Genomic DNA, 25,769 nt, shown 5'->3' with positions numbered 1-25,769 from the left:
AAAACTGGGCCGATTTTAACAGCCACTATTTATTTCCATCTTGTTGCTGTTTGTTTCTGGAGGGCTATGGTAAGAGGTTCATCATGTGCTATTTTGTTTGGTCATGTGACAATTGTAGTGATGAAGTGCAGGATTGTGGGGAATTGAACTGAAGTGGTGGAATTAGCTCAATTATGCCCTACTTTGTGTTTCTTATACATATACAGTAAAATACAGTAAGACCTCCGAGTAAGAAACTGTGAAAAAATGTAAGGCTATGAATACTTTTGCAAAAGTTAACGATGGAGTCTTTCATCTCTCTTGCATCCTCCTCCGGAGCCTCCTGGACTGGAGCTATTTGCAGGACGAAGTGTAACTGATGAGGAAGATGTGAGCTCTTTTCACCACTCGATTTTACCGGACAGGCTTGTGCTTTGTGCTGCTGGATCATGTCCTGCGTTTATTTAATCAGAACCTCATCAGCACCGTGTAAAATCTGCATCTGTGCCGGGCAGCGGAATAATTAATTTGACGGCGGCTCTTGGAGAATCCCCGATGTTATCGTCTCACACGGCTCCTCGTATGAAAGCGCTCCGAGTTAGCAGTTGTCCCGTGATGTTGCCGGAAGAAAACAAATGCTCCAACCTTTATTAACTTTTGATCTCTCCATGTTTGGCTTAGGAACATATTCCTCTGTTTTTCCTTTTCCCGTTGTTCTGCTTCAGTGTCCTTTTAAAGCCAGATAACATTCCCGCTCATCTCATGACCTCTGCTCCCCTCCCCCTCCCCCCACTCTCGTCTTGTGGAACAGTGTCGTGCCGAGCAGGAGAGATTCCCCCGTGTGTGTTTGAGCCTCCGCCTGGATACACCATGTTAGGAGGCAAACAGAGAGACAGCATGAGGGAGGAGGAAGAAGACTTGCTGCAGTTTGCTATACAGCAGAGTCTGCTGGAGGCCGGATCCGAATATGATCAGGTGATCCCGCTGTGAATCCCTTCAGCTTTCTGGCGGTAACGCTGGAATGAGTATGTCTTTAGCTATCCCATATTACATTCTTCTATATCAAATTTAGTGCTTGTATATTTTAATTTTTTTTTTTTTTTTTTTTTTTTGCCAAATGGCAAAATTTGGCAAAATATGCTGATTCATTGCTTCTTCTGTAAATTTATCAGTTTCACTGATGTTGTGGGGTTTACCTGTTTTAACTATATGATGTCTTTTACTGTTAAAAGTATGAGCTATATTTTGCTGTGACTGCAGTTCATTTAGCCTCCTGTAAAAAAAAACAAACAAAAAAACAAAACAAAACAAAAACTAATGGAGCTTTGCAGACAACACTGTGGCAGTGGAGCCACTTCAGATCCAGTCCATAAAAATCCTAACTGTAAATAATTATGGTCATACTTGAATCTTTTTTTATTTTTGATTATCTCCAACTCTGTCCCCTTACTCACCATCGCTTTAAGAACCACAAATCTTTCCATTTTGTCTCTGCCATAGGCTTATAAAATCTACAAGTGGCACAACTTGACGTACTTTCGTTGTTCGAAGCCAAGGGAGGGAATAGAAATTAAATAAATATTATTAACGCCGTGTTCAAAGAAGGCAGCAGCAACAGTAAGAAAGTATACCATGGAGTTAAAGTGTCAGGCCGAAGAAATATTTTTTAATGCATGAGCAAGTTATCCCTGTAAAAAAACAAGGTCAAAAACTATGCAGTGTCATAAATTACTTGTTTGATGTTTAAGGGTGGAAGTCATTTCTCCTGAACAGTATTACAATGATTTTCCTGACGTATCAAGCAAAACAGCGCACCCTGATGGCCATGTCTGCTCTGCTGCCTCCTTGGGGTTGGAAAACTGCCTTCTGTAGCCCTGCCATGTGTTAATTCTACTTTGTGTGTAGTAAATCTATATAATATGCGTTTCACTTTTTAATGTGAGTGACAGAAAATAATGAACTTTTCACCATATTCTAATTTTTTTAGATGTATTTCTACAAATGTCTCGACATATGCAAACATAGATCAACCTGATGCATTTGAGCCATCGAAACAATGTTTATATGTAATTTATAACCGATAAATAATCACTATGGGTGCAAAGTTATTTGAAATGTAAAGTTTGGCAGATTCATATTTGTGAGATTCATTCATTTACGTAACAAGCTGAATTTTAGATAAACAAAACCGACTTTCCGCTTTCTGTTTGACAGAAAGAGGGATGGTAAATTCTCTACTTTCTCACAGAAACTGAAATTTTAGAACAGCTGGAATTTGAATTTTTAACATTGTGTCGCTCGTGGTGGCAACATATTGGAGAAGCTGTGTTATGTTGGTTATGATTTGATCTTCTGTAAGCTTTTGCTCATCATCTTGGACTTTTATTTCCTCTGAAATAAATAGGACCGCTGTAATGTTTAACTGGGTGTTTTTATTTTATTATTCCCACAACTCATAGCAGCTGATTGGCATTAGAAAAGATCAAATAACACCTAAAATATAAATAGGCTTCAGATGAAATTGAATTTGAAGAACTGAATTTTAGGTTCACTTTTACGTTTTGGTCACTTCTTTTAGTTTTTTTTTTTACTGAATCTGTGTCAGCCTCACATGACATCAACATCAAATCACATTATTTAAAAATATAACCTCTGCTGTATGTGTGGGAAAAATAACACGGTTGAGGTATTGTATGTATCTGCAGGCTGATAGCAGACAATCAGTCATGACAGACATTGTTTCCCCATCTTAAAATCACAGGAATAAATTCAACAGTAAGTCAATGAAGACCCCCAATATCTGTGCGTGGTTGAGTACACAAATAGCAGTCGGTTTCAAAATACAGACAATCACAGTGAAGTGAAATCAATAAGCAACATAAATTGCCTTTGCGGTGTGGAACCAAGAGGCTTTATATTTCCAGCTGCCTCAGGATAAGGCCTGTGCTTAAATCCTGAAGATCCTGCTCCTTCCGGGGTGCAGTCTGGGATATAAATAGTCTCAGGGAGGCAGGTCAGAGAACATCCTCTGATGTGTTTCTTTAGGTGAGAAACAAAGCTGAGAGGATGAGAGAACGTTTGAACAGCGGAGGTTTGGTGCCGCGCTTTCAGAGACGTCACAGACCCTGTTCACAAATCAGTCCTTTAATAACAGCTGGAATATTAAGACGGGACGATGCTTCCGTCTTTTATGTGGAGTTTGTGTACATTTTTCCACACTAGGAAAATGAGTTTTAAACCGCAGTGCTTACTTTAAGATGAGCTCATGAAGAGGTATTTTGATTTGCACCAGCAAAGTTTGTTTTTGACTAAGGGTTAAATTTGCCACATCCTGCGGTTCATTAATAGTGTGTGTTCCAAAGAACTAGAGGCAGGATTGATCTAGTTTACTCTCAGTTTATGAGTCAAAATCAAGCCAGCTGGCTGCCTTTATGCTTTGTGTGTGTGTGTGTGTGTGTGCGTGTGTGTGTGTGTGTGTGTGTGTGTGTGTATATGTATATGTTGTGTGTGCATGGTGCTTTAGTGGGGATTGATTGGAAAAATGCCCACAGGAAGAATTCACCCTCTCCAGAAATCCCTCCATTTCTTCGTCCACAGCATCCGCTCTCTGACTTTCTGTTCTGCCTCCTCTTTGTTTCTAGGTGACTATCTGGGAAGCGCTGACCAATAGCAAGCCAGGAGCACACCCCCTGTCCTGTGACCCAAGTCGTGTAGAGAAGTAAGAAAAAAAAAAAAAAAGACTTGCTTTTATTTTTTTAAAACTGCAGTATAACTTTTATAAGCAATATTCATTTTATGAATATTTCAAACTGCCACTATGTTCTGACAGTATAACATGAGACAAATCAAGCGCCTTTTTAAAAAAAAAAAAAAACGCAGAGACTCAAAGAACTAAAATTTGCAAAAATGGGAAGTAGTTCTGCTGGGACCAGAGAAGGATGGTTAATATGAGGATTGAAAGAGGAGAGAGAGGGTAGAAAAAGAGAGACAGACCAGAGTCCAGAACCAAAATGACAGTAAAGCTGGAAGGCATGGAGCTGAACAGAGAGCAACCTTCTACTTACTGAAACAGTGAGGGCAAGGCTGAGTAAAGGATAATGGTTTGTTGAGAACTTAATAATCTACTTGGCAGTTGAAGAAAAACAAAATCCAAAAGGGATGAAGTAGCTGAGAGGAAAAAAAGAAAGACTTTTGAAACAAGTCATGACTGGGATGTTAAACTGTAACCTTAGAGGAACTTTTTTTTTTTTTTAAATTGCACATCTTTCTTCATCTCTTTTTGACATCATCATCATTATTTGCTGTTTAAATGCTCTGTACATACTATTTCACAGCGCTTCACCTGTATATGGGCTGCTGTGTGTGTTTTAGAGAGACGCGGCGTCACAGACTCTCTTTGTGATACAGACATTTGTAAAAAAAAAAACAAAAAAAAAAACAGGCAGGCTATTGTTATTTACTCCGATCTAATATTTTCAATATGCTTCGGTTTTGTGGTTCTCAAATGTGATAAAATTCAACACCATCAACATCTATGTCTTTCAGCAATCCCTCTCATAAAAGGAGTGGCAGAAGTCAAATCAAAGCCTGGCTGAATAATAGAAAATGAACAGGACAGGAGCTTTCATCTTCAAAAAAGCCGAAATCCTTCAACAAAAACAATGTAAATCTCCACGTCTGTCAGCGCGACGGCGAAATATCCTGCCGTTCCCCCGCATCTCACATCCTCTCCTCTGTCGCGTTTTGTTTTTCCTCACTATCTTCCGAGGCACCATTGTGTGCTTTCCTCCCCACTGCAGCTCCTTCCTTCCATCCTTGACTCACATCCCGTATTCTGCTGCTCTCCTCCCCTTTTCTATTATCTTATCCATCCTGCTATTCTTCTCCCATCTCCTATCTGCACAGCGCTGCTGGGAGAGTGTGTTTGTGAGAGAGGGATGAGAGTTTCCTGCAGTTGACTTCAGTCTGTTGTCCTTATCCGTCGCTCCTGTGTGGAGCTGAATGCGCAGGCTTGCTGTGCTTTCACTCTCACCTCTTTCACTGGCTGCTGTTTTTAACGGTCTGGCTTTAAAAATGAATCAGATTTTAGATTCTGACGATGCTGAAATTGGCGTCATCACCTGTTCGTTGAAGAAACACAATTTTGAACAGAATGCAAACGTAGGGCTTCAGAAAATCCCTTCATGTCCCGCCCACATGAGGATATGTCAAAGTTTGGCACTCTACATTTGATCCACTATTACAACATCATTATTATGGCTATCGGAGCTATAGAGTTATAATATTGCATAGTGATTAAGTGAACCAGTCACATAGTTTATGCAAACATTTCAATAATCTGTTTAAGATTATTGAAATTATTTTGCTTTCCAATGGATGATCAGATGTCAGTTTTGTAGTTTTCCTCAACATTTCATTAAAGGTTAATGGCAAAACTCTGCAAATCAAAATGTAAAATTGTGACGAATCAAATAATTTCCGTGCATCTACTGATTTGAAATGTTAGTCATGAACTAAACAAGCCAGGAAAACTATGAAAAACAATTATATTTTTATTGATGACAATAAAAGCATAGCCTGAAGGAAGGCTCGGCAATGGGAATCATATTATTGGTTTGGTGGCATTTGAGATTTTGTCAAATTTTTGTGAAACCTCATGTAGAAAAATCCTGATTTTTTATTTCTTTTATCCAGTTCCAGACCAACAGAATAACAGAATTTTCCCATCCCATTTCCAGACTAAAATGTAAGACAGCCGATCACAAAGGTTGTGATGCTTACATCTCTCTCTTCTTCTTGGGTTTCTTCTTCTGATGAGTTGTTGAGGGGTCCTGCTGACTTCCTGGAGCTTGTTGCCTCGTGTTGTCGCACCAAAAAAGATAAATACTTTAAAATATATTGTCTAAATGTCATTTATACATATGTGACACTTATTAATTATGAATTTTCTCTTTGCTTCAGCACTTCTCATCTGATATCACAAAGTTTAAACTTAATCCTGCCAAAATTTTAGCTACATTGTTGTTTTTCTGCCAGTTTGCTCTAAGATAGTAGTTAGTCTGTTGCGCTTTGATCAAAATATGTCCCCATATGTTGATCCGCTGTTCCATCCATGTTGCCCAGGACGCCTCAGCACAAGCCCCGCCCCGCTTCCAGCCTCTGCTCCACCCCCTCGAAGAAGCAGCCGCCCAGCTGCACCTATGACGAGCAGCTGCGCATCGCCATGGAGATCTCGGCCCGGGAGCAGGAGGAGGCGGACCTCCGGCGGCGGCAGGAGGAAGAGGAGCTCCAGCGAATCATCCAGCTGTCCCTGATGGAGAAGTGAGAGCCTCGTTGCCGGCGGCGATGGTGGGGAAGGGTCTGGACTGAGGACATGTTGGGACGAGAGGGAAGAAACGGCTACCTGGGAAACTTTAAGCACACTCTAACTGCCTGAATCACCTTAGTGAAACAATCAAGTCCTTCTCTTTTTCTCCCTTCGCCTTCGTCAGACCTTTCCCCTGAAGCCGCTCAGTGATGAAGATGGCAGCTGGAGAGGGACACTTTTTTTCCTCTCAGCGGCACCACATGGTACCTTGTTGAGCAGTGCCAGTTTACAACCAATAATACCAGTTTTCTTTGCAGTGGGGTCATCAGTGCTCCCTCTGTGGTGTTTCTGCTCCAGCATTACCAACACACACACACACACACACACACACACACACACACACACACATACACACCTTGAGCCTTTCTGCCACTGAACCATTTGATTTCAGTCTTAAAAAATGGGAAAAAAATTGACCAGTAAGGCTTGTGTTATCAGTAATGAGATGAATGTGAACAAACCACGAGAAAGTTCTCAACTTTTTCAAATGTTCAAAAATAACATGCAGGTACGCTTATTTACTTGCTTTTAATTTCCATAAAATCAACACGTACTGTACTTAGCTTTGCTGGCGGATCACATATAAGACTGTTAGTGGTGGTTTTTAATTGATGAGTTTGATCACAAAGCAAAGCCGGGCCAGTTTAGGTTTTAGATGTAGGACGTGGCTGCAGGAGGCGCAGCAGCTCCAGCGTATGAGAACGAGTGTACCGAAAATAATAAAGGACCAATGTTATTGTTCTGTAAGCTGTCTGTGGACTAGATATGTTATTGGAAGAAATTTATACTCACAAGAACAGATTTTTTTTCTTTTTTTTTTTTCTGTGTTTCTCTTCGCTCACTAGTATAAACTGATATAAACAATATTTCAGCATGATGTGCACCCATGAGAGGGTTTCCTTGTTGTGTGACCTGAGCCTGAGTCGGAGCTCTGGACATGCGGTACGAAGTGAGCTGACATTAAAAAAACAAACAAACAAAAAAAAAGGCTCCAAAAATAAATGAATGTTTGCAAATAATTGTAAGTAACTTTATGTTGCAAGGCTCAGGCCAATCCAAACGTTGTGAGTTACGAGCCAATCAAAATGCAAGGGAATACAGAGGACTTTTTTAAGATCATTTCTCTGAAACTGTTTACCACTACAATATCAGCACAAAATGATCTCCTCCTGTCTCTAATTACAGTAGATCTTTGTGTTAAAATGTTAAAAGGATTTTTATTTTTTATTTTTTTTACTTTGTAAAAACAGTCGTTGTTGAACACCAATGCATCAAAATGTTTTCAAGATGTACCCTGCAAAGCGGATTCTGATGATCCAAATAAAGAAACACCTTTTGGAACTGGAGCCTGTGAGTGAATGTTTAAAAAAAAAAAAAAAAAACAATCTCTGACTTCTAGGCAAGCTTTGAAATGCTCCAAATCCCTCCACCCTTCCCCAAGTTTTCCAGGTTTCTCTCGGTCAAAATGACGGCGATAAAAGCGCTTCATTTCTCACGAGATAGGCAAAGCAGCAGTCAGTCAGCAAAAGACGGAGCTGATCTGTTTTTAGCAGCTGCCACCTCCATCATCTTCCCTGTGACACGGATTCCCGGCGCCTCAGCCGGATCCGAGGGGGGCTTTGACTGTAGTTATTTTAGGCTCAACAAGAAGAAGAAGAAGAAGAAAAAAAGAGGAGAGCTTAGAGACTGTAAAACCCTCCAAGAATCACCACTCAGCGCAGGAAAAAGGCAACGTGGAGTGAATCAGCAGCCATTTCTCCCCTCGCCCCACTTTGTGGATAACCTCAGCGTCGTGCACACGCTGGGGTGTGAATTGAATTTGTAAAAAGTCACCAGAATAAAACAAGATGCCTGCCTGTTAAGTAGAAAAGCCGAGCGCATCGGTACGCAGAGAAACGACGATAGTGTCATGCACCGCCTCCTCCAATGACCTCAAGCCTCGACGTTTTACTGACATTTTCCACATCCCTGAACGCTTTCAGTAATGTCATGTCAAGGAAGCCATGTTTCCCTGTGTGCTTGTAATGTTAGATGCAGATTAGGGTCAGGCGATTTTGAATTCCGACATCCAGAGAAAGCTAAAAGCTCTCAGGTCCTTTATTGATAAGGACAATATCCTAGGAAACCCTCATCATGATTCATTTAATCCAACTTTTCCAGTTTTTTCACCCAGTACTTTCAACAATCAAACCTTTGTAGAAAATGTCAGATTCTTTGCCACAGTTATCTGATTTTAATGACTTTTTTTAAGTCTTTTAATGTGAGGTTTGTTTTGTCAGAGCGTATCTCAGCAGTGCCCCCGGTGGCCTACTTCTGAGTGTTTAATTACCCACATGAAGCAGTGGGGGAAATGTCAGCCTGAAATAAGCTGTGCTCATCCATTCCCAGTGGAGACTCTGGTGGTGTGTTCAAAGACACACCACCAGAGTGGTGTGTGTCTGCTTGTAAAAATAACAAGCAGAGAAAGTCAGCTAGGAGAAAAGGTTGAACTGCCCAGGTCTGTGTTAAATGTCAAGAATCCAACAACATTTTAACCTGTATTAACAGCAGTTTAATTTTTCTTTTCTAATGCTGCATGTCACCTTGACCAGCAGGGGGTGCTGATGCACTGCGTTCACCTAATTTTCTTTAGAAGTTATTGGAGATTCTGTATTAGGACAGGAGATGAAAAATATACAAAATCTTTTTTTTTTTTTTACATAAAAGATAAGTATTTTTATTTTTTTTTTCTTTAAAAAAGGCACCGAATTAAAAGAAAAGAGAAAAACAAACATGTCAGCTTTGTCCTGGTTTAATTAAAAATCTGAGTAAAGGCAAGTCCAAAACCAGAGACAAGTCTACTGAGAACAGTGCAAAACAAGCTTTCCCAGCGTAAGAAACGGATTTCAAATAAAAGACACAAAAATCACCAATGTGGTAAAGTGCATGTTGTGAAAAAAAAAGCCGCTCCGGTTGCAGTTTTACAAACTTTGACCCGGCGGCGAGGGTCTCACACTGAAAACAGACTCGCTTAAAAAAAAACAGACATAAACAAACATGACAGAGTGCAAAGTTTGCACTTCTTCAGTTTTAGTTTGCACATTCATATAATATTACTGTGCTCCAGTTAAATCATCCAGTGGTTTACATGCATCATTTCTACCTCACACACCCCACACACACACACTCCTCATTCACACACACTCGCTCCAGGAGGTCACATGGTGTTGTAGAGCAGAGCGACGGCTCGTCTTCGCTCTGCAGATGCTTTGCGGCGTCTTGACGAGTGCCCCCTCCCCTGCTGAGAGGACGGAGACGCACCGCTGCTGAGTCCGTCTGTCTCCGCCCCCTCGCTGTCTCTGGAGGAGGACGAGTGGGACGGGGGCGAAGGCGAGTCAGCGGGGGACGGATTGAGAGAGAGAACTTTCTGCTTCTTCCAGGTGTCGTCTGGGTGGGACGAGTCCTGGCAGGACGACGAAGATGAGGAGGAGGGCGGTGTCAGGTCCAGGTCGCAGAGGTCGTTGGCGGACAGCTCCAGGCAGTCCAGCTTGGCCAGAGACGCCGATCTCTTCATGAGGGACGGCGGCGTGAGGCCCGCCTGCCGCATGCGGGCCTCCAGCTCCAGGGTCCTCTGCCAGCTGGGCGGCGCGCCGAGACCCCTGCTCTCTGCTTTCTCTTTCCGCCGCTGTCTCGCTGCCTCAGAACCTCTGGGACGTCCCAATTTGGTGTCCATCGTGTCCGTTAGTCCATCCTGTCCCACTCCGTCCTGCAGGAACGCCTGCAGCTCTCGCAGTGTCCGCTGGATGCGATCCAACTCCCGGCTGCTCCTGGTCAGCCTGCTCTGGGCGTCGCAGCCCGGTCCACACCGCCGTCCACAGCCGTCCTGAGGACAGCCGTCCTGAGGACAGCCATCCGTCTCAGTCTCCTCCGCCGTCACGCCATCCAGGTTCAAAGCGGCTGGACGCTGTGTGCTTTGGCTGTTCGGGTGGTCCAGCCTGCTGGACCGGGCTGAGGTATGTAGAGATGATTGTAACTCAGCGGTGGAGGTCAGTGATGATGTCAGCATGATGTCAGCAGGAACTCGGCTGATGTGCGTGTCAGGACAGCCGTTGGGCTCCTTTGCTTCTTTGGCCATGTTCTCTTCCTGAGTGAGTGTCTGCTCGGCTAGGTCCCGGGAGTCCAGCAGAGGAGGAAGCTCTGGGGTCAGGGAGCTCGGCGCCGGCCGGAGTGGAGGTGGCTCGGTGCCGGGCGAATGCAGCGGCGAGCGCTGGGCCACCGCCTGCTCCAGCTCCAGCCTCAGCTTCTGCTCCAGCTGCTTGGTGGCGCGGCGAACCGACCCCGCCTGCCGGTCGCCTGGCAACCAGGATGGAGAGGACGGAGGCGAGGAGCTGAGCGGGAGCAGTGGGGGTTCAGGTTCCGCCTGGTGGTCCTGCTGGACGGGCTGGGAGCTGAGAGAGGATGAAGGGAGTGATGATGATGATGATGATGAGGATGATGTTGAGGATGAAGGAGGAAAGGCTGAGTGCGATATGGCTTCAATCTCAATGACAATGTGGCGGACTGATATCCCGTTGTCATGGTGATAGAGACGGGTTTGGTCAGAGCCGTCCTCGGACTGCAGAGACAGAAAGAGAAGAAAACGCTTCAGTTCCACTGCAGGCAAAATGTCAACATTTCTCCCAATTACATTTGTTTTCAGTTCCCCTTTTCTCTGATACTCCCAAATAAAATCCAGTGACAAAACTGAAGTCAGCTGCCATTTGGTTCTCTAAAAACCTCGGTCTCGTTTTGGATGAAGTGAACTCTGGCGCGGTTCGAATACAAACAGACCGCAGGCCGCTCAGAAAGCAGGAAGTGAACTAAAGAGCAAGGCAGGAGAACAGCGCCAGTGGAATGGGTGACAAATAAAAAAATAAAAAAATGTCAATGTTTCATGACAAAATGTGATAAAGTTCAACTCTTCTGAAAGATAGGGTAATAAACACCTCTGATGTGATCCAGCTAAAAATAAAGCAGATTTACAGCCAACAACACGATTATGATTGTAATTTACTGACAGGTTAGTGCTGACTGTTCCTCTGCTTTCCAGCAGGTGTCGCTGTGCTAAGCGCTGCCTCATGAGGCTCCGACAGGCTTCAGGCAGTCAGGATTGCGTTTACGAAAACAAAGCAGTAAAAAGTCAACTGGAACAACCAGCTGAGCCGAGGCTGCAGGGAAGCAGAGGGAACAGGAACGGGTACTGACTTTTCTCTGCTGCTGAGTCATTATGAAATCCAAATGTAGAAATATCTGACACACGCTAATGTATGATTTGCATGGAATATTTACAGTCTCACACACACCCACCTCTTAATAAAATGGTTGATTCTCATGAACACAATATGTATAAATAGGGACATTTTGTTTAAAGACAGAACGCTCCCCACCTGACTTCTCCCGTCCTCCGGCTCCTCTTCACCTTTGACCTGTGCATCCCCCTCCTGCGCCGGGGCCAGCCTCTGCTGCAGCTGCTCCGGTTCCTGAGCCAAACCCACAAACTTCTCCCTGGCACTGAAGAAATCGATGCTGTCAGAGCTGTGATTGGACGAGCCGTCAGAAGGGCTGTGATTGGGCGAACTGTCCGAGGCGCTTCCTGTTAGCGGTTCGCTGGGGTTGTTGTTGTCGTCGCTCAGAGTGAGAGGTAGAGGGTGGGCGGTGGCGGCGGCGGCAGGGCAGAGCGGGGTCTGTTCGCCGCTGGAGTCTGACGGAGATTCCTGGAGTGCATCAGAGTCGTCGCCGGAACCCCGATTGAGAGCAGAGATTTCCTCTGAGCTGTGGGTCCCCGGGAAGCTGAGGGATGGCTCGACCGGTTTGCATTTTTCTGAATCAGACTGGAGGGTGGACGGAGCTCGGCGGTGGAGCTCAGGGGTCGGAGGCAAGATGTGGAGTGAAGGCGGAGGATGCGGCAGAGCCGCCGGCACGGTAACGGCAATGCTCGCCCAGCTGTCCAGCTTCTCCTCCGGAATGACAGTGGCTGCTCGGGGTCTGGGAAGAGGGAGCCGGGGTCCCTCCTGGAGTGGCGACTCCCCGATGCCGTTGGATAGCGCGTGCAGATCGGAGCTTCGGGATTTGGCGCTGGGTTCGGCGCCGAGGGCCTGCAGGACAGCCACGCCCAGGAAGTGATGCAAGGAGGGGGAGGAGGTGGTGTTGTTGTTGTGAGAGTCGGCGCGGCGCAGCATGGGAGACGAAGGCTTGCACATGGAGTCGGGGCGATCTGATAGGTCGCTGTCAGAGTGGGAACGCCACAGCTTGTTGTGCCTCTGTTTGCTTTGGAGGAAAAACACAAACAAGAGTTGATCAGTGTTTAGAGTAGAAATATAGAAGCAAGAGGATGGACGGACGCAGGAAAGAAAAGTAAACATGATGACAGGGTTTCTGGAGGCTTCACCAGCTCACATTTAAGACTTTTTAAAAACTATTATGAATGAAATTTAAGACAAATTTCATTCATTCTGTCCCAACAGAAATGAAGAAAAAAAAAAAAAAAAGACAATAAATTGCACTGCAAAACCCCAAAATCCTATGAAGTATTTTTGGTCTGCTTCTAGTCCACTTGAAATGATATAACTCACAAGTAACTTTTCAGCAAGATATATGCGCTGATTTTGAGTCAATAATTCCATAATATTGACAAAAAAGTTCTTATTCTATTGGTAGATTATTTCACTTATGGAAAAATGTCTCGATGGATGAAAAAACGACAGAAAGAAAGGTTTGGACGGTGTAATGACTACCTGGCCAGCAGGATTCCCTGATACTCCTCCAGCTGCTTCATGAAGGACGGGTTGGGCTTGGTGACGGTGCGTCTCTCCTTCACGTAGTCGAAGGCCGTGTCCAGATCCCAGCCGTACTCCTTCATGGCGTAGGCGATGACCGTGGAGGCAGAGCGGCTCACGCCCATCTTACAGTGCACCAGACACTTAGCCCCAGCTTTCCTGTGGTCAGATGCAGCTTTAGAGACGCACTCTACCGCACGCTTATGCGTCAACTTGTCCGGACCCTTACTTGGCTTTGGTGATGAACTTGTACGTGTCGTTCCAGTATTCCAGCAGGTTGGTGGCCTCCTCGTCATAAACTCTGATGTTGTGGTATTCAAACATTCCCGGGAAAAAGTTGTCGATTTCCCTGGTCACGTTCAGGATGTAGCGCACGCTACGTTAAAGAGAGACGGAGAGGACGATCGATTTAAACCCAAGAAATAAAAAAATAAAAAAAAACACCAAAAGCGCCTATCGAATGAACCGATCTGTTTAATACGGGAACAGAACATTTGAAGCGAAGCTCTTCAAAGAGACGCACTTAAGAGTTTGGTGCTCTCATAGATTTAATTACTGCTGTGGATTTGCTCATTTGCTCCAGAAACTTTTCTCTCTTCTGTTATTAAAATTGAGTGAGAATGTGTGTTTTTTCTCGACTAATTACAGTTGTAGGACGCCTGAATTAGGTTAGAAAGAGACCAGTCTCTTACCCGCTGTTCTGCAGCTCCTCCAGGTTGGAGGCGTTCCACTCAGAGCCCTGCAGAAACATAGAATCGGATCCGTCAGTTCCCAGCAAGACTGTACGGAATAATCAGGTTCCCACATGTTCCTCTGGTCGAGTTTCTGTAGCTAGTAGTTATTGTTTTACCTAATATCAGGGGATTCATATAAAACTTGATGCACTATTTCAACCTTTTTCAGTCAGAGTGGATCTTGAATAACACATCCCAGTACAAAGTGTCAAGTCTTGTAACCTGGATTAAAGTCCAGTATTCATCAAGGCGTCTGAAATCTCACCAGGAAGACGTGATCAAAGATTTCCGTAGGACTGTCCATCTGTCCCAGGATGACAATCATCTCGTTGTCTATGAACTCCTTAAACTCCCTCAGGTTGCACGCCATCTGCATCTCCAGCTCTGTTCGGATCTGGGAAAAATACAAATAAAAACAATAAAGCCACTGTTAGGAGATGATATTTAAGCTAAACTTGGTCTTTAATGCATGCCATTTTTATTTAAAGACAAAGTAATGCATAAAGGAGATGTGGAGGAAAAATTATCCATAGTTTTTCTTTTTTTGCCCCAAATTCTTTGATTCCTACAAATAAAATCTAGTGCAAACATCAGATGAGATTATTAACAAAAGGTGACATTATTGTAGTCAGGTAAATAAATTCTGCAGCTAACACCTAAAGCTTTCCTACCTCCTTGCTGGTGACGTTCTCCAGGTCTTTCTGCATCATGATTTCTCTCAGGCGCATCTTTATCAGCCTCTCTATGCGTTCCCTCTCTGTAGGCCTGCACACATCATGCAAATCCTTATGTTAAACCACCAAAGAAAAAACAAACAAACAAAAAAAAAAAAAACACACAGAAAGAGATCCACCTTCTGGGGCACGACAGTGACCCATTGCCTTCTGCTTGTTCATTCATTTATTTTCACGGACATAAAGAGGCCCGTTGTCCCGAAAGAGAATCGCCACTTTGTCCTATTCTCAGAAACTGCAGAAGGAACAGACAATCAGGGGAGCGCGACCCGCCGGCAAATCCAAAACAAAGTCGTCTTGTTGAGAACGTATGCTTCTGTTTCTGTAAGCTCTGCCAGGAGACGCGTTTAGCCTCTGGGCACCGCGCTGATGATACCAACAAGTGGCCTAATTACGTCTCTGGAGAGGTCAGCTCATATATGTGTGCTTCCTCTTATGTTTTCCTTTTTGCTTTGCTTTAACTTCTTGAGTATGAATTCCTCATTTAACATACCATACAACAGTGTATGTGAGTGTGCAAGAATCACAAATATACAAGTAAGCTTATCAAGAAATAAAACTAAAGCGACAAACATCCAGTGAAACTTTAACCTCGGAACAAGCCCTGACATGCCTGCAGAGGTTCCAACAGTGTCTGGCTATTAGCTGAACATGGAAACAGTGTGAGGAACAAAAACAAACCCAGTCAGAGTGTGTGTCCAGTAAGTGACGATACAAGGAGTGGTTCTATTGAAGTGTGGAAATTTTATACTGCTTCCTTGAACTGAAGCTAGATAAGAGGCCTCCAGGTAATAACAGTAAAACCTGCGTGTCGAAGACAAAAACAAACCTCCCCGGATTTTACCGGGAAACCAGCTGATGTGTCAACAAACACTGGCAGCCCGTGGAGCATTGGCAGCCGCCTCCGTNCAATCTCTGACTTCTAGGCAAGCTTTGAAATGCTCCAAATCCCTCCACCCTTCCCCAAGTTTTCCAGGTTTCTCTCGGTCAAAATGACGGCGATAAAAGCGCTTCATTTCTCACGAGATAGGCAAAGCAGCAGTCAGTCAGCAAAAGACGGAGCTGATCTGTTTTTAGCAGCTGCCACCTCCATCATCTTCCCTGTGACACGGATTCCCGGCGCCTCAGCCGGATCCGAGGGGGGCTTTGACTGTAGTTATTTTAGGCTCAACAAGAAGAAGAAGAAGAAGAAAAAAAGAGGAGAGCTTAGAGACTGTAAAACCCTCCAAGAATCACCACTCAGCGCAGGAAAAAGGCAACGTGGAGTGAATCAGCAGCCATTTCTCCCCTCGCCCCACTTTGTGGATAACCTCAGCGTCGTGCACACGCTGGGGTGTGAATTGAATTTGTAAAAAGTCACCAGAATAAAACAAGATGCCTGCCTGTTAAGTAGAAAAGCCGAGCGCATCGGTACGCAGAGAAACGACGATAGTGTCATGCACCGCCTCCTCCAATGACCTCAAGCCTCGACGTTTTACTGACATTTTCCACATCCCTGAACGCTTTCAGTAATGTCATGTCAAGGAAGCCATGTTTCCCTGTGTGCTTGTAATGTTAGATGCAGATTAGGGTCAGGCGATTTTGAATTCCGACATCCAGAGAAAGCTAAAAGCTCTCAGGTCCTTTATTGATAAGGACAATATCCTAGGAAACCCTCATCATGATTCATTTAATCCAACTTTTCCAGTTTTTTCACCCAGTACTTTCAACAATCAAACCTTTGTAGAAAATGTCAGATTCTTTGCCACAGTTATCTGATTTTAATGACTTTTTTTAAGTCTTTTAATGTGAGGTTTGTTTTGTCAGAGCGTATCTCAGCAGTGCCCCTGGTGGCCTACTTCTGAGTGTTTAATTACCCACATGAAGCAGTGGGGGAAATGTCAGCCTGAAATAAGCTGTGCTCATCCATTCCCAGTGGAGACTCTGGTGGTGTGTTCAAAGACACACCACCAGAGTGGTGTGTGTCTGCTTGTAAAAATAACAAGCAGAGAAAGTCAGCTAGGAGAAAAGGTTGAACTGCCCAGGTCTGTGTTAAATGTCAAGAATCCAACAACATTTTAACCTGTATTAACAGCAGTTTAATTTTTCTTTTCTAATGCTGCATGTCACCTTGACCAGCAGGGGGTGCTGATGCACTGCGTTCACCTAATTTTCTTTAGAAGTTATTGGAGATTCTGTATTAGGACAGGAGATGAAAAATATACAAAATCTTTTTTTTTTTTTTACATAAAAGATAAGTATTTTTATTTTTTTTTTCTTTAAAAAAGGCACCGAATTAAAAGAAAAGAGAAAAACAAACATGTCAGCTTTGTCCTGGTTTAATTAAAAATCTGAGTAAAGGCAAGTCCAAAACCAGAGACAAGTCTACTGAGAACAGTGCAAAACAAGCTTTCCCAGCGTAAGAAACGGATTTCAAATAAAAGACACAAAAATCACCAATGTGGTAAAGTGCATGTTGTGAAAAAAAAAGCCGCTCCGGTTGCAGTTTTACAAACTTTGACCCGGCGGCGAGGGTCTCACACTGAAAACAGACTCGCTTAAAAAAAAACAGACATAAACAAACATGACAGAGTGCAAAGTTTGCACTTCTTCAGTTTTAGTTTGCACATTCATATAATATTACTGTGCTCCAGTTAAATCATCCAGTGGTTTACATGCATCATTTCTACCTCACACACCCCACACACACACACTCCTCATTCACACACACTCGCTCCAGGAGGTCACATGGTGTTGTAGAGCAGAGCGACGGCTCGTCTTCGCTCTGCAGATGCTTTGCGGCGTCTTGACGAGTGCCCCCTCCCCTGCTGAGAGGACGGAGACGCACCGCTGCTGAGTCCGTCTGTCTCCGCCCCCTCGCTGTCTCTGGAGGAGGACGAGTGGGACGGGGGCGAAGGCGAGTCAGCGGGGGACGGATTGAGAGAGAGAACTTTCTGCTTCTTCCAGGTGTCGTCTGGGTGGGACGAGTCCTGGCAGGACGACGAAGATGAGGAGGAGGGCGGTGTCAGGTCCAGGTCGCAGAGGTCGTTGGCGGACAGCTCCAGGCAGTCCAGCTTGGCCAGAGACGCCGATCTCTTCATGAGGGACGGCGGCGTGAGGCCCGCCTGCCGCATGCGGGCCTCCAGCTCCAGGGTCCTCTGCCAGCTGGGCGGCGCGCCGAGACCCCTGCTCTCTGCTTTCTCTTTCCGCCGCTGTCTCGCTGCCTCAGAACCTCTGGGACGTCCCAATTTGGTGTCCATCGTGTCCGTTAGTCCATCCTGTCCCACTCCGTCCTGCAGGAACGCCTGCAGCTCTCGCAGTGTCCGCTGGATGCGATCCAACTCCCGGCTGCTCCTGGTCAGCCTGCTCTGGGCGTCGCAGCCCGGTCCACACCGCCGTCCACAGCCGTCCTGAGGACAGCCGTCCTGAGGACAGCCATCCGTCTCAGTCTCCTCCGCCGTCACGCCATCCAGGTTCAAAGCGGCTGGACGCTGTGTGCTTTGGCTGTTCGGGTGGTCCAGCCTGCTGGACCGGGCTGAGGTATGTAGAGATGATTGTAACTCAGCGGTGGAGGTCAGTGATGATGTCAGCATGATGTCAGCAGGAACTCGGCTGATGTGCGTGTCAGGACAGCCGTTGGGCTCCTTTGCTTCTTTGGCCATGTTCTCTTCCTGAGTGAGTGTCTGCTCGGCTAGGTCCCGGGAGTCCAGCAGAGGAGGAAGCTCTGGGGTCAGGGAGCTCGGCGCCGGCCGGAGTGGAGGTGGCTCGGTGCCGGGCGAATGCAGCGGCGAGCGCTGGGCCACCGCCTGCTCCAGCTCCAGCCTCAGCTTCTGCTCCAGCTGCTTGGTGGCGCGGCGAACCGACCCCGCCTGCCGGTCGCCTGGCAACCAGGATGGAGAGGACGGAGGCGAGGAGCTGAGCGGGAGCAGTGGGGGTTCAGGTTCCGCCTGGTGGTCCTGCTGGACGGGCTGGGAGCTGAGAGAGGATGAAGGGAGTGATGATGATGATGATGATGAGGATGATGTTGAGGATGAAGGAGGAAAGGCTGAGTGCGATATGGCTTCAATCTCAATGACAATGTGGCGGACTGATATCCCGTTGTCATGGTGATAGAGACGGGTTTGGTCAGAGCCGTCCTCGGACTGCAGAGACAGAAAGAGAAGAAAACGCTTCAGTTCCACTGCAGGCAAAATGTCAACATTTCTCCCAATTACATTTGTTTTCAGTTCCCCTTTTCTCTGATACTCCCAAATAAAATCCAGTGACAAAACTGAAGTCAGCTGCCATTTGGTTCTCTAAAAACCTCGGTCTCGTTTTGGATGAAGTGAACTCTGGCGCGGTTCGAATACAAACAGACCGCAGGCCGCTCAGAAAGCAGGAAGTGAACTAAAGAGCAAGGCAGGAGAACAGCGCCAGTGGAATGGGTGACAAATAAAAAAATAAAAAAATGTCAATGTTTCATGACAAAATGTGATAAAGTTCAACTCTTCTGAAAGATAGGGTAATAAACACCTCTGATGTGATCCAGCTAAAAATAAAGCAGATTTACAGCCAACAACACGATTATGATTGTAATTTACTGACAGGTTAGTGCTGACTGTTCCTCTGCTTTCCAGCAGGTGTCGCTGTGCTAAGCGCTGCCTCATGAGGCTCCGACAGGCTTCAGGCAGTCAGGATTGCGTTTACGAAAACAAAGCAGTAAAAAGTCAACTGGAACAACCAGCTGAGCCGAGGCTGCAGGGAAGCAGAGGGAACAGGAACGGGTACTGACTTTTCTCTGCTGCTGAGTCATTATGAAATCCAAATGTAGAAATATCTGACACACGCTAATGTATGATTTGCATGGAATATTTACAGTCTCACACACACCCACCTCTTAATAAAATGGTTGATTCTCATGAACACAATATGTATAAATAGGGACATTTTGTTTAAAGACAGAACGCTCCCCACCTGACTTCTCCCGTCCTCCGGCTCCTCTTCACCTTTGACCTGTGCATCCCCCTCCTGCGCCGGGGCCAGCCTCTGCTGCAGCTGCTCCGGTTCCTGAGCCAAACCCACAAACTTCTCCCTGGCACTGAAGAAATCGATGCTGTCAGAGCTGTGATTGGACGAGCCGTCAGAAGGGCTGTGATTGGGCGAACTGTCCGAGGCGCTTCCTGTTAGCGGTTCGCTGGGGTTGTTGTTGTCGTCGCTCAGAGTGAGAGGTAGAGGGTGGGCGGTGGCGGCGGCGGCAGGGCAGAGCGGGGTCTGTTCGCCGCTGGAGTCTGACGGAGATTCCTGGAGTGCATCAGAGTCGTCGCCGGAACCCCGATTGAGAGCAGAGATTTCCTCTGAGCTGTGGGTCCCCGGGAAGCTGAGGGATGGCTCGACCGGTTTGCATTTTTCTGAATCAGACTGGAGGGTGGACGGAGCTCGGCGGTGGAGCTCAGGGGTCGGAGGCAAGATGTGGAGTGAAGGCGGAGGATGCGGCAGAGCCGCCGGCACGGTAACGGCAATGCTCGCCCAGCTGTCCAGCTTCTCCTCCGGAATGACAGTGGCTGCTCGGGGTCTGGGAAGAGGGAGCCGGGGTCCCTCCTGGAGTGGCGACTCCCCGATGCCGTTGGATAGCGCGTGCAGATCGGAGCTTCGGGATTTGGCGCTGGGTTCGGCGCCGAGGGCCTGCAGGACAGCCACGCCCAGGAAGTGATGCAAGGAGGGGGAGGAGGTGGTGTTGTTGTTGTGAGAGTCGGCGCGGCGCAGCATGGGAGACGAAGGCTTGCACATGGAGTCGGGGCGATCTGATAGGTCGCTGTCAGAGTGGGAACGCCACAGCTTGTTGTGCCTCTGTTTGCTTTGGAGGAAAAACACAAACAAGAGTTGATCAGTGTTTAGAGTAGAAATATAGAAGCAAGAGGATGGACGGACGCAGGAAAGAAAAGTAAACATGATGACAGGGTTTCTGGAGGCTTCACCAGCTCACATTTAAGACTTTTTAAAAACTATTATGAATGAAATTTAAGACAAATTTCATTCATTCTGTCCCAACAGAAATGAAGAAAAAAAAAAAAAAAAGACAATAAATTGCACTGCAAAACCCCAAAATCCTATGAAGTATTTTTGGTCTGCTTCTAGTCCACTTGAAATGATATAACTCACAAGTAACTTTTCAGCAAGATATATGCGCTGATTTTGAGTCAATAATTCCATAATATTGACAAAAAAGTTCTTATTCTATTGGTAGATTATTTCACTTATGGAAAAATGTCTCGATGGATGAAAAAACGACAGAAAGAAAGGTTTGGACGGTGTAATGACTACCTGGCCAGCAGGATTCCCTGATACTCCTCCAGCTGCTTCATGAAGGACGGGTTGGGCTTGGTGACGGTGCGTCTCTCCTTCACGTAGTCGAAGGCCGTGTCCAGATCCCAGCCGTACTCCTTCATGGCGTAGGCGATGACCGTGGAGGCAGAGCGGCTCACGCCCATCTTACAGTGCACCAGACACTTAGCCCCAGCTTTCCTGTGGTCAGATGCAGCTTTAGAGACGCACTCTACCGCACGCTTATGCGTCAACTTGTCCGGACCCTTACTTGGCTTTGGTGATGAACTTGTACGTGTCGTTCCAGTATTCCAGCAGGTTGGTGGCCTCCTCGTCATAAACTCTGATGTTGTGGTATTCAAACATTCCCGGGAAAAAGTTGTCGATTTCCCTGGTCACGTTCAGGATGTAGCGCACGCTACGTTAAAGAGAGACGGAGAGGACGATCGATTTAAACCCAAGAAATAAAAAAATAAAAAAAAACACCAAAAGCGCCTATCGAATGAACCGATCTGTTTAATACGGGAACAGAACATTTGAAGCGAAGCTCTTCAAAGAGACGCACTTAAGAGTTTGGTGCTCTCATAGATTTAATTACTGCTGTGGATTTGCTCATTTGCTCCAGAAACTTTTCTCTCTTCTGTTATTAAAATTGAGTGAGAATGTGTGTTTTTTCTCGACTAATTACAGTTGTAGGACGCCTGAATTAGGTTAGAAAGAGACCAGTCTCTTACCCGCTGTTCTGCAGCTCCTCCAGGTTGGAGGCGTTCCACTCAGAGCCCTGCAGAAACATAGAATCGGATCCGTCAGTTCCCAGCAAGACTGTACGGAATAATCAGGTTCCCACATGTTCCTCTGGTCGAGTTTCTGTAGCTAGTAGTTATTGTTTTACCTAATATCAGGGGATTCATATAAAACTTGATGCACTATTTCAACCTTTTTCAGTCAGAGTGGATCTTGAATAACACATCCCAGTACAAAGTGTCAAGTCTTGTAACCTGGATTAAAGTCCAGTATTCATCAAGGCTTCTGAAATCTCACCAGGAAGACGTGATCAAAGATTTCCGTAGGACTGTCCATCTGTCCCAGGATGACAATCATCTCGTTGTCTATGAACTCCTTAAACTCCCTGAGGTTGCACGCCATCTGCATCTCCAGCTCTGTTCGGATCTGGGAAAAATACAAATAAAAACAATAAAGCCACTGTTAGGAGATGATATTTAAGCTAAACTTGGTCTTTAATGCATGCCATTTTTATTTAAAGACAAAGTAATGCATAAAGGAGATGTGGAGGAAAAATTATCCATAGTTTTTCTTTTTTTTTTTTGTCCCAAATTCTTTGATTCCTACAAATAAAATCTAGTGCAAACATCAGATGAGATTATTAACAAAAGGTGACATTATTGTAGTCAGGTAAATAAATTCTGCAGCTAAAACCTAAAGCTTTCCTACCTCCTTGCTGGTGACGTTCTCCAGGTCTTTCTGCATCATGATTTCTCTCAGGCGCATCTTTATCAGCCTCTCTATGCGTTCCCTCTCTGTAGGCCTGCACACATCATGCAAATCCTTATGTTAAACCACCAAAGAAAAAACAAACAAACAAAAAAAAAAAAAACACACAGAAAGAGATCCACCTTCTGGGGCACGACAGTGACCCATTGCCTTCTGCTTGTTCATTCATTTATTTTCACGGACATAAAGAGGCCCGTTGTCCCGAAAGAGAATCACCACTTTGTCCTATTCTCAGAAACTGCAGAAGGAACAGACAATCAGGGGAGCGCGACCCGCCGGCAAATCCAAAACAAAGTCGTCTTGTTGAGAACGTATGCTTCTGTTTCTGTAAGCTCTGCCAGGAGACGCGTTTAGCCTCTGGACACCGCGCTGATGATACCAACAAGTGGCCTAATTACGTCTCTGGAGAGGTCAGCTCATATATGTGTGCTTCCTCTTATGTTTTCCTTTTTGCTTTGCTTTAACTTCTTGAGTATGAATTCCTCATTTAACATACCATACAACAGTGTATGTGAGTGTGCAAGAGTCACAAATACACAAGTAAGCTTATCAAGAAATAAAACTAAAGCGACAAACATCCAGTGAAACTTTAACCTCGGAACAAGCCCTGACATGCCTGCAGAGGTTCCAACAGTGTCTGGCTATTAGCTGAACATGGAAACAGTGTGAGGAACAAAAACAAACCCAGTCAGAGTGTGTGTCCAGTAAGTGACGATACAAGGAGTGGTTCTATTGAAGTGTGGAAATTTTATACTGCTTCCTTGAACTGAAGCTAGATAAGAGGCCTCCAGGTAATAACAGTAAAACCTGCGTGTCGAAGACAAAAACAAACCTCCCCGGATTTTACCGGGAAACCAGCTGATGTGTCAACAAACACTGGCAGCCCGTGGAGCATTGGCAGCCGCCTCCGTGTGGAAAACATAAATAAATAAAAATTATCCGACGGAGACTCATAAACTGCACGTGTGACATGAACGATAAGATCATTCAAGGGCAAGCACGCCTTTGCTAAGGGCAAAGGGCGTCGAGTGTTTCTGGTCAGGCAGGTGGTAAACACACACTTTTTTTATTGTCAGGTTTGAAAGTAAATAGCCAAACTCATTAAACTCTGCCTGCCACCTGCCTCCGTCCGTTCCCCGTCTACCTTCCAGAGGCTCCGTCTGGATTTCATTTTTTCCAAAAGTAAATTGAGCCAGCGAATGGCTCAGCTATTTTCAACACTTGAGGGTCTGTGAGCTGAGAGAGACGCTGCGACTCGGTGACCGGGCGTGTGACTCCAGCAGCTCGGACGGGAAATTCCCTGCTGTTAGCAAAAGACATGGGGCATCATTCCTTGACTTCCTAAGGTTTCTTTCTTTAGAAAACAGTTTTATGGCCAGTATCGGGCAAAATGAAGATCAGAACTTTCCACCCATCAGAAAAGCATAATCTACTGGCCAGCTACAGAGAAACTCCCCCGTCTTTCCTTGAAGCCGAATCATGTTCTCCTAAAAAGTGCCTCTGAAATGCATTTACACGTGTCGGGGTCAGAGTTCACACCGCCGCTCTAATGATAGCTCCCACACTTTGTGAACTTATGAAATACTGCGTATTTCATAAGTTCACAGAGGAAACGCCTACATTACAGAATGTCCATGAATTTTTCTACGTTTTATTGTATTATAACCAGAACTTAGTTTAATAGAATTTTATGTGCTAAACTAACATGAATCCTTTTTTCCTAAAAAAGTGTGGCATGCATTAAATTAAAAGCTCACTCAATTAGTGAGCTTTTAGTGACTTTAGTGATTAAGTGTGATGAAAGGATTGTGAAAAAAAAATAGTGTAAATATTTACATTTTGCATTCAATATGTAAATGTGTTCAACACAGAACTCATTGACAGTTTTAGCATCACCTGGTTCAGACAAACTCTTATTAAATACCTTTTGCTATCCAACTAATCACTTAATCCAAAAGATGAGAAGATCACCCCGACACAGTACTGATTTTAAGTCAAACGGAAAGAAATGAGTTTTCCACATATCAATGTTAATTATAATGGCTAATAAAGTAAGTGATTTTTGTTGTCCTTCAGTACAATAACAATAATGCATTCTGATTCCTATGTGGTTAAATGGAAAATCTGCGCATTTTTTATGCAATTAATCAATGAACTGTCATCAGATTCTCACACCTGAGCTGTGGAATCTCTGCAGCTCCTCCAGAGCTACCACTTAACTGTTTTTCTGTCAGTTGTAATGTGACAAATTCACAAAACATTCAAGCTACATAAACACTTCTGCAAAACTCTACGTATAATACAGTTCATTAAGAGAAAAAAAAACAAAAACTTTTTGTTTCTGTGAATCCATTTCAGATTTCAGAGTTTATGCTTCTGTTCCACTCACAGGTCTGTGAAGAGGATGGGGGAGTTGGCACGGTGCGACTCGACATCCTGCATGGCGTTCCATTCGTTGACACAAAACTGGCTGGAAGAGACTCTGCTCTGGTAGTAGCTGACCCAGGTCAGGAACAGGCTCCCTGGGTAATAGTTGTGGCAGCGAGCCACCTCGCAGGCTTTGTGCAGCGACTGCAGGGCGGACCTGGCGGCAACAAAAAGAGGAAGATTTCCCCATGAGCCTGAAGACGGAGTACAAATGTTCAATGTTCCGACACCAGAAGAATGATCAAAGCTTTGTCTGGAGACATGGCTGTGCTGTGCTGAGCTGGGGTTCAATGAGAGGATGTTGAAGTAAGAAGGAAGAGCAGAGGGATAACAAAATGAGGAAATGAGGAGTCTGCACTGGCATGTGTACGAGAGAGGAGCGGAAAACTGAGAAACAGCAAGACCAAAAAGAAGAAGGAAGATAAGAAAGAAAACTGAAGCAGGTCAAAGTCAAAAAGGGCAGCACAGTGTGTTCTAAAGACAGAAGTTACTCACCACATGGCTTGGACCGACACCGGCTTGAAGACATGAACCCTGTTCACCGTTGACACACTAAAGCCTCTGCAGAGACACAGAATTAACAGATTATAAGACAAGACGCCGTGTAAGCAGAAGAGCTTCAAGTAAGACCTGCAAGTTAAAACACAGTCCTTAGCAGTCAGTGGGTATGGGGGGGTGGCAGCGACAGGAAGCATGGCGTAGGTGTGGCGACTTACCCGTCTCCGTCCAAGTGAATCAGAGTGTCGCTCCACAGAGGTAAAACCAGCCCCACCGTGCAGCAGCTGCAGGGAGACATCAATAAACACATCACTGGTTAGTATGATGGGCAGCAGAAACATTTATGACTGAAAACTGGTGCTTTATGGGTACAGGAGGAAAGTCCAATGTAAAGAAGCACAGAGGGATGGAAAACAGAGCTGCACCCTCGAAACGAGCTGAAGTC

The 25,769-nt window shown here is 45.3% G+C and overlaps 2 protein-coding genes across 6 annotated transcripts in view; one reads left to right on the top strand and one right to left on the bottom strand.

Moving 5' to 3' along the window:
- ankrd13b (ankyrin repeat domain 13B) overlaps window positions 1-7,692 on the top strand; it is a 45,967-nt gene extending 38,275 nt beyond the window's left edge. The window contains exons 14-17 of one of the 3 annotated variants that reach the window (XR_001664044.1): window positions 791-954; window positions 3,621-3,697; window positions 4,525-4,642; window positions 6,103-6,188. Coding sequence is in view for 2 of the 3 variants with exons in the window: in XM_007566753.2 (XP_007566815.1) it covers window positions 791-954; window positions 3,621-3,697; window positions 6,103-6,304 (443 nt within the window). In the remaining variant the exon portion in view is untranslated. Of the gene's footprint in view, window positions 1-790; window positions 955-3,620; window positions 3,698-4,524; window positions 4,644-6,102 lie in introns of those variants that run through there. The other 2 variants (XM_007566753.2, XM_016678996.1) reach the window with 2 other exon arrangements.
- A 1,429-nt stretch (window positions 7,693-9,121) lies between these two features.
- Window positions 9,122-25,769, bottom strand: part of ssh2a (slingshot protein phosphatase 2a) — a 37,214-nt gene continuing 20,566 nt past the window's right edge. For 2 of the 3 annotated variants that reach the window (XM_016678995.1, XM_016678994.1), the window contains 11 exons: window positions 25,543-25,608; window positions 25,322-25,387; window positions 24,789-24,983; window positions 22,340-22,433; window positions 21,929-22,057; window positions 21,622-21,668; window positions 21,159-21,305; window positions 20,888-21,088; window positions 19,541-20,420; window positions 17,999-18,729; window positions 9,122-10,239 (listed from right to left, as the gene is read on the bottom strand). In XM_016678995.1, coding sequence (XP_016534481.1) covers window positions 9,543-10,239; window positions 17,999-18,729; window positions 19,541-20,420; window positions 20,888-21,088; window positions 21,159-21,305; window positions 21,622-21,668; window positions 21,929-22,057; window positions 22,340-22,433; window positions 24,789-24,983; window positions 25,322-25,387; window positions 25,543-25,608 — 3,253 coding nt within the window. In that variant the 3' untranslated portion in view covers window positions 9,122-9,542. Of the gene's footprint in view, window positions 10,240-16,910; window positions 18,730-19,540; window positions 20,421-20,887; window positions 21,089-21,158; window positions 21,306-21,621; window positions 21,669-21,928; window positions 22,058-22,339; window positions 22,434-24,788; window positions 24,984-25,321; window positions 25,388-25,542; window positions 25,609-25,769 lie in introns of those variants that run through there. The other variant, XM_007566751.2, reaches the window with a different exon arrangement.

Source organism: Poecilia formosa, unplaced genomic scaffold (assembly GCF_000485575.1).
Source record: "Poecilia formosa unplaced genomic scaffold, Poecilia_formosa-5.1.2 Scaffold198, whole genome shotgun sequence".
In the NCBI taxonomy this organism is placed as follows: Eukaryota; Metazoa; Chordata; class Actinopteri; order Cyprinodontiformes; family Poeciliidae; genus Poecilia; species Poecilia formosa.
Note: the sequence above shows the minus strand (reverse complement) of the source record. Positions and strands in the feature narration are given on the sequence as shown.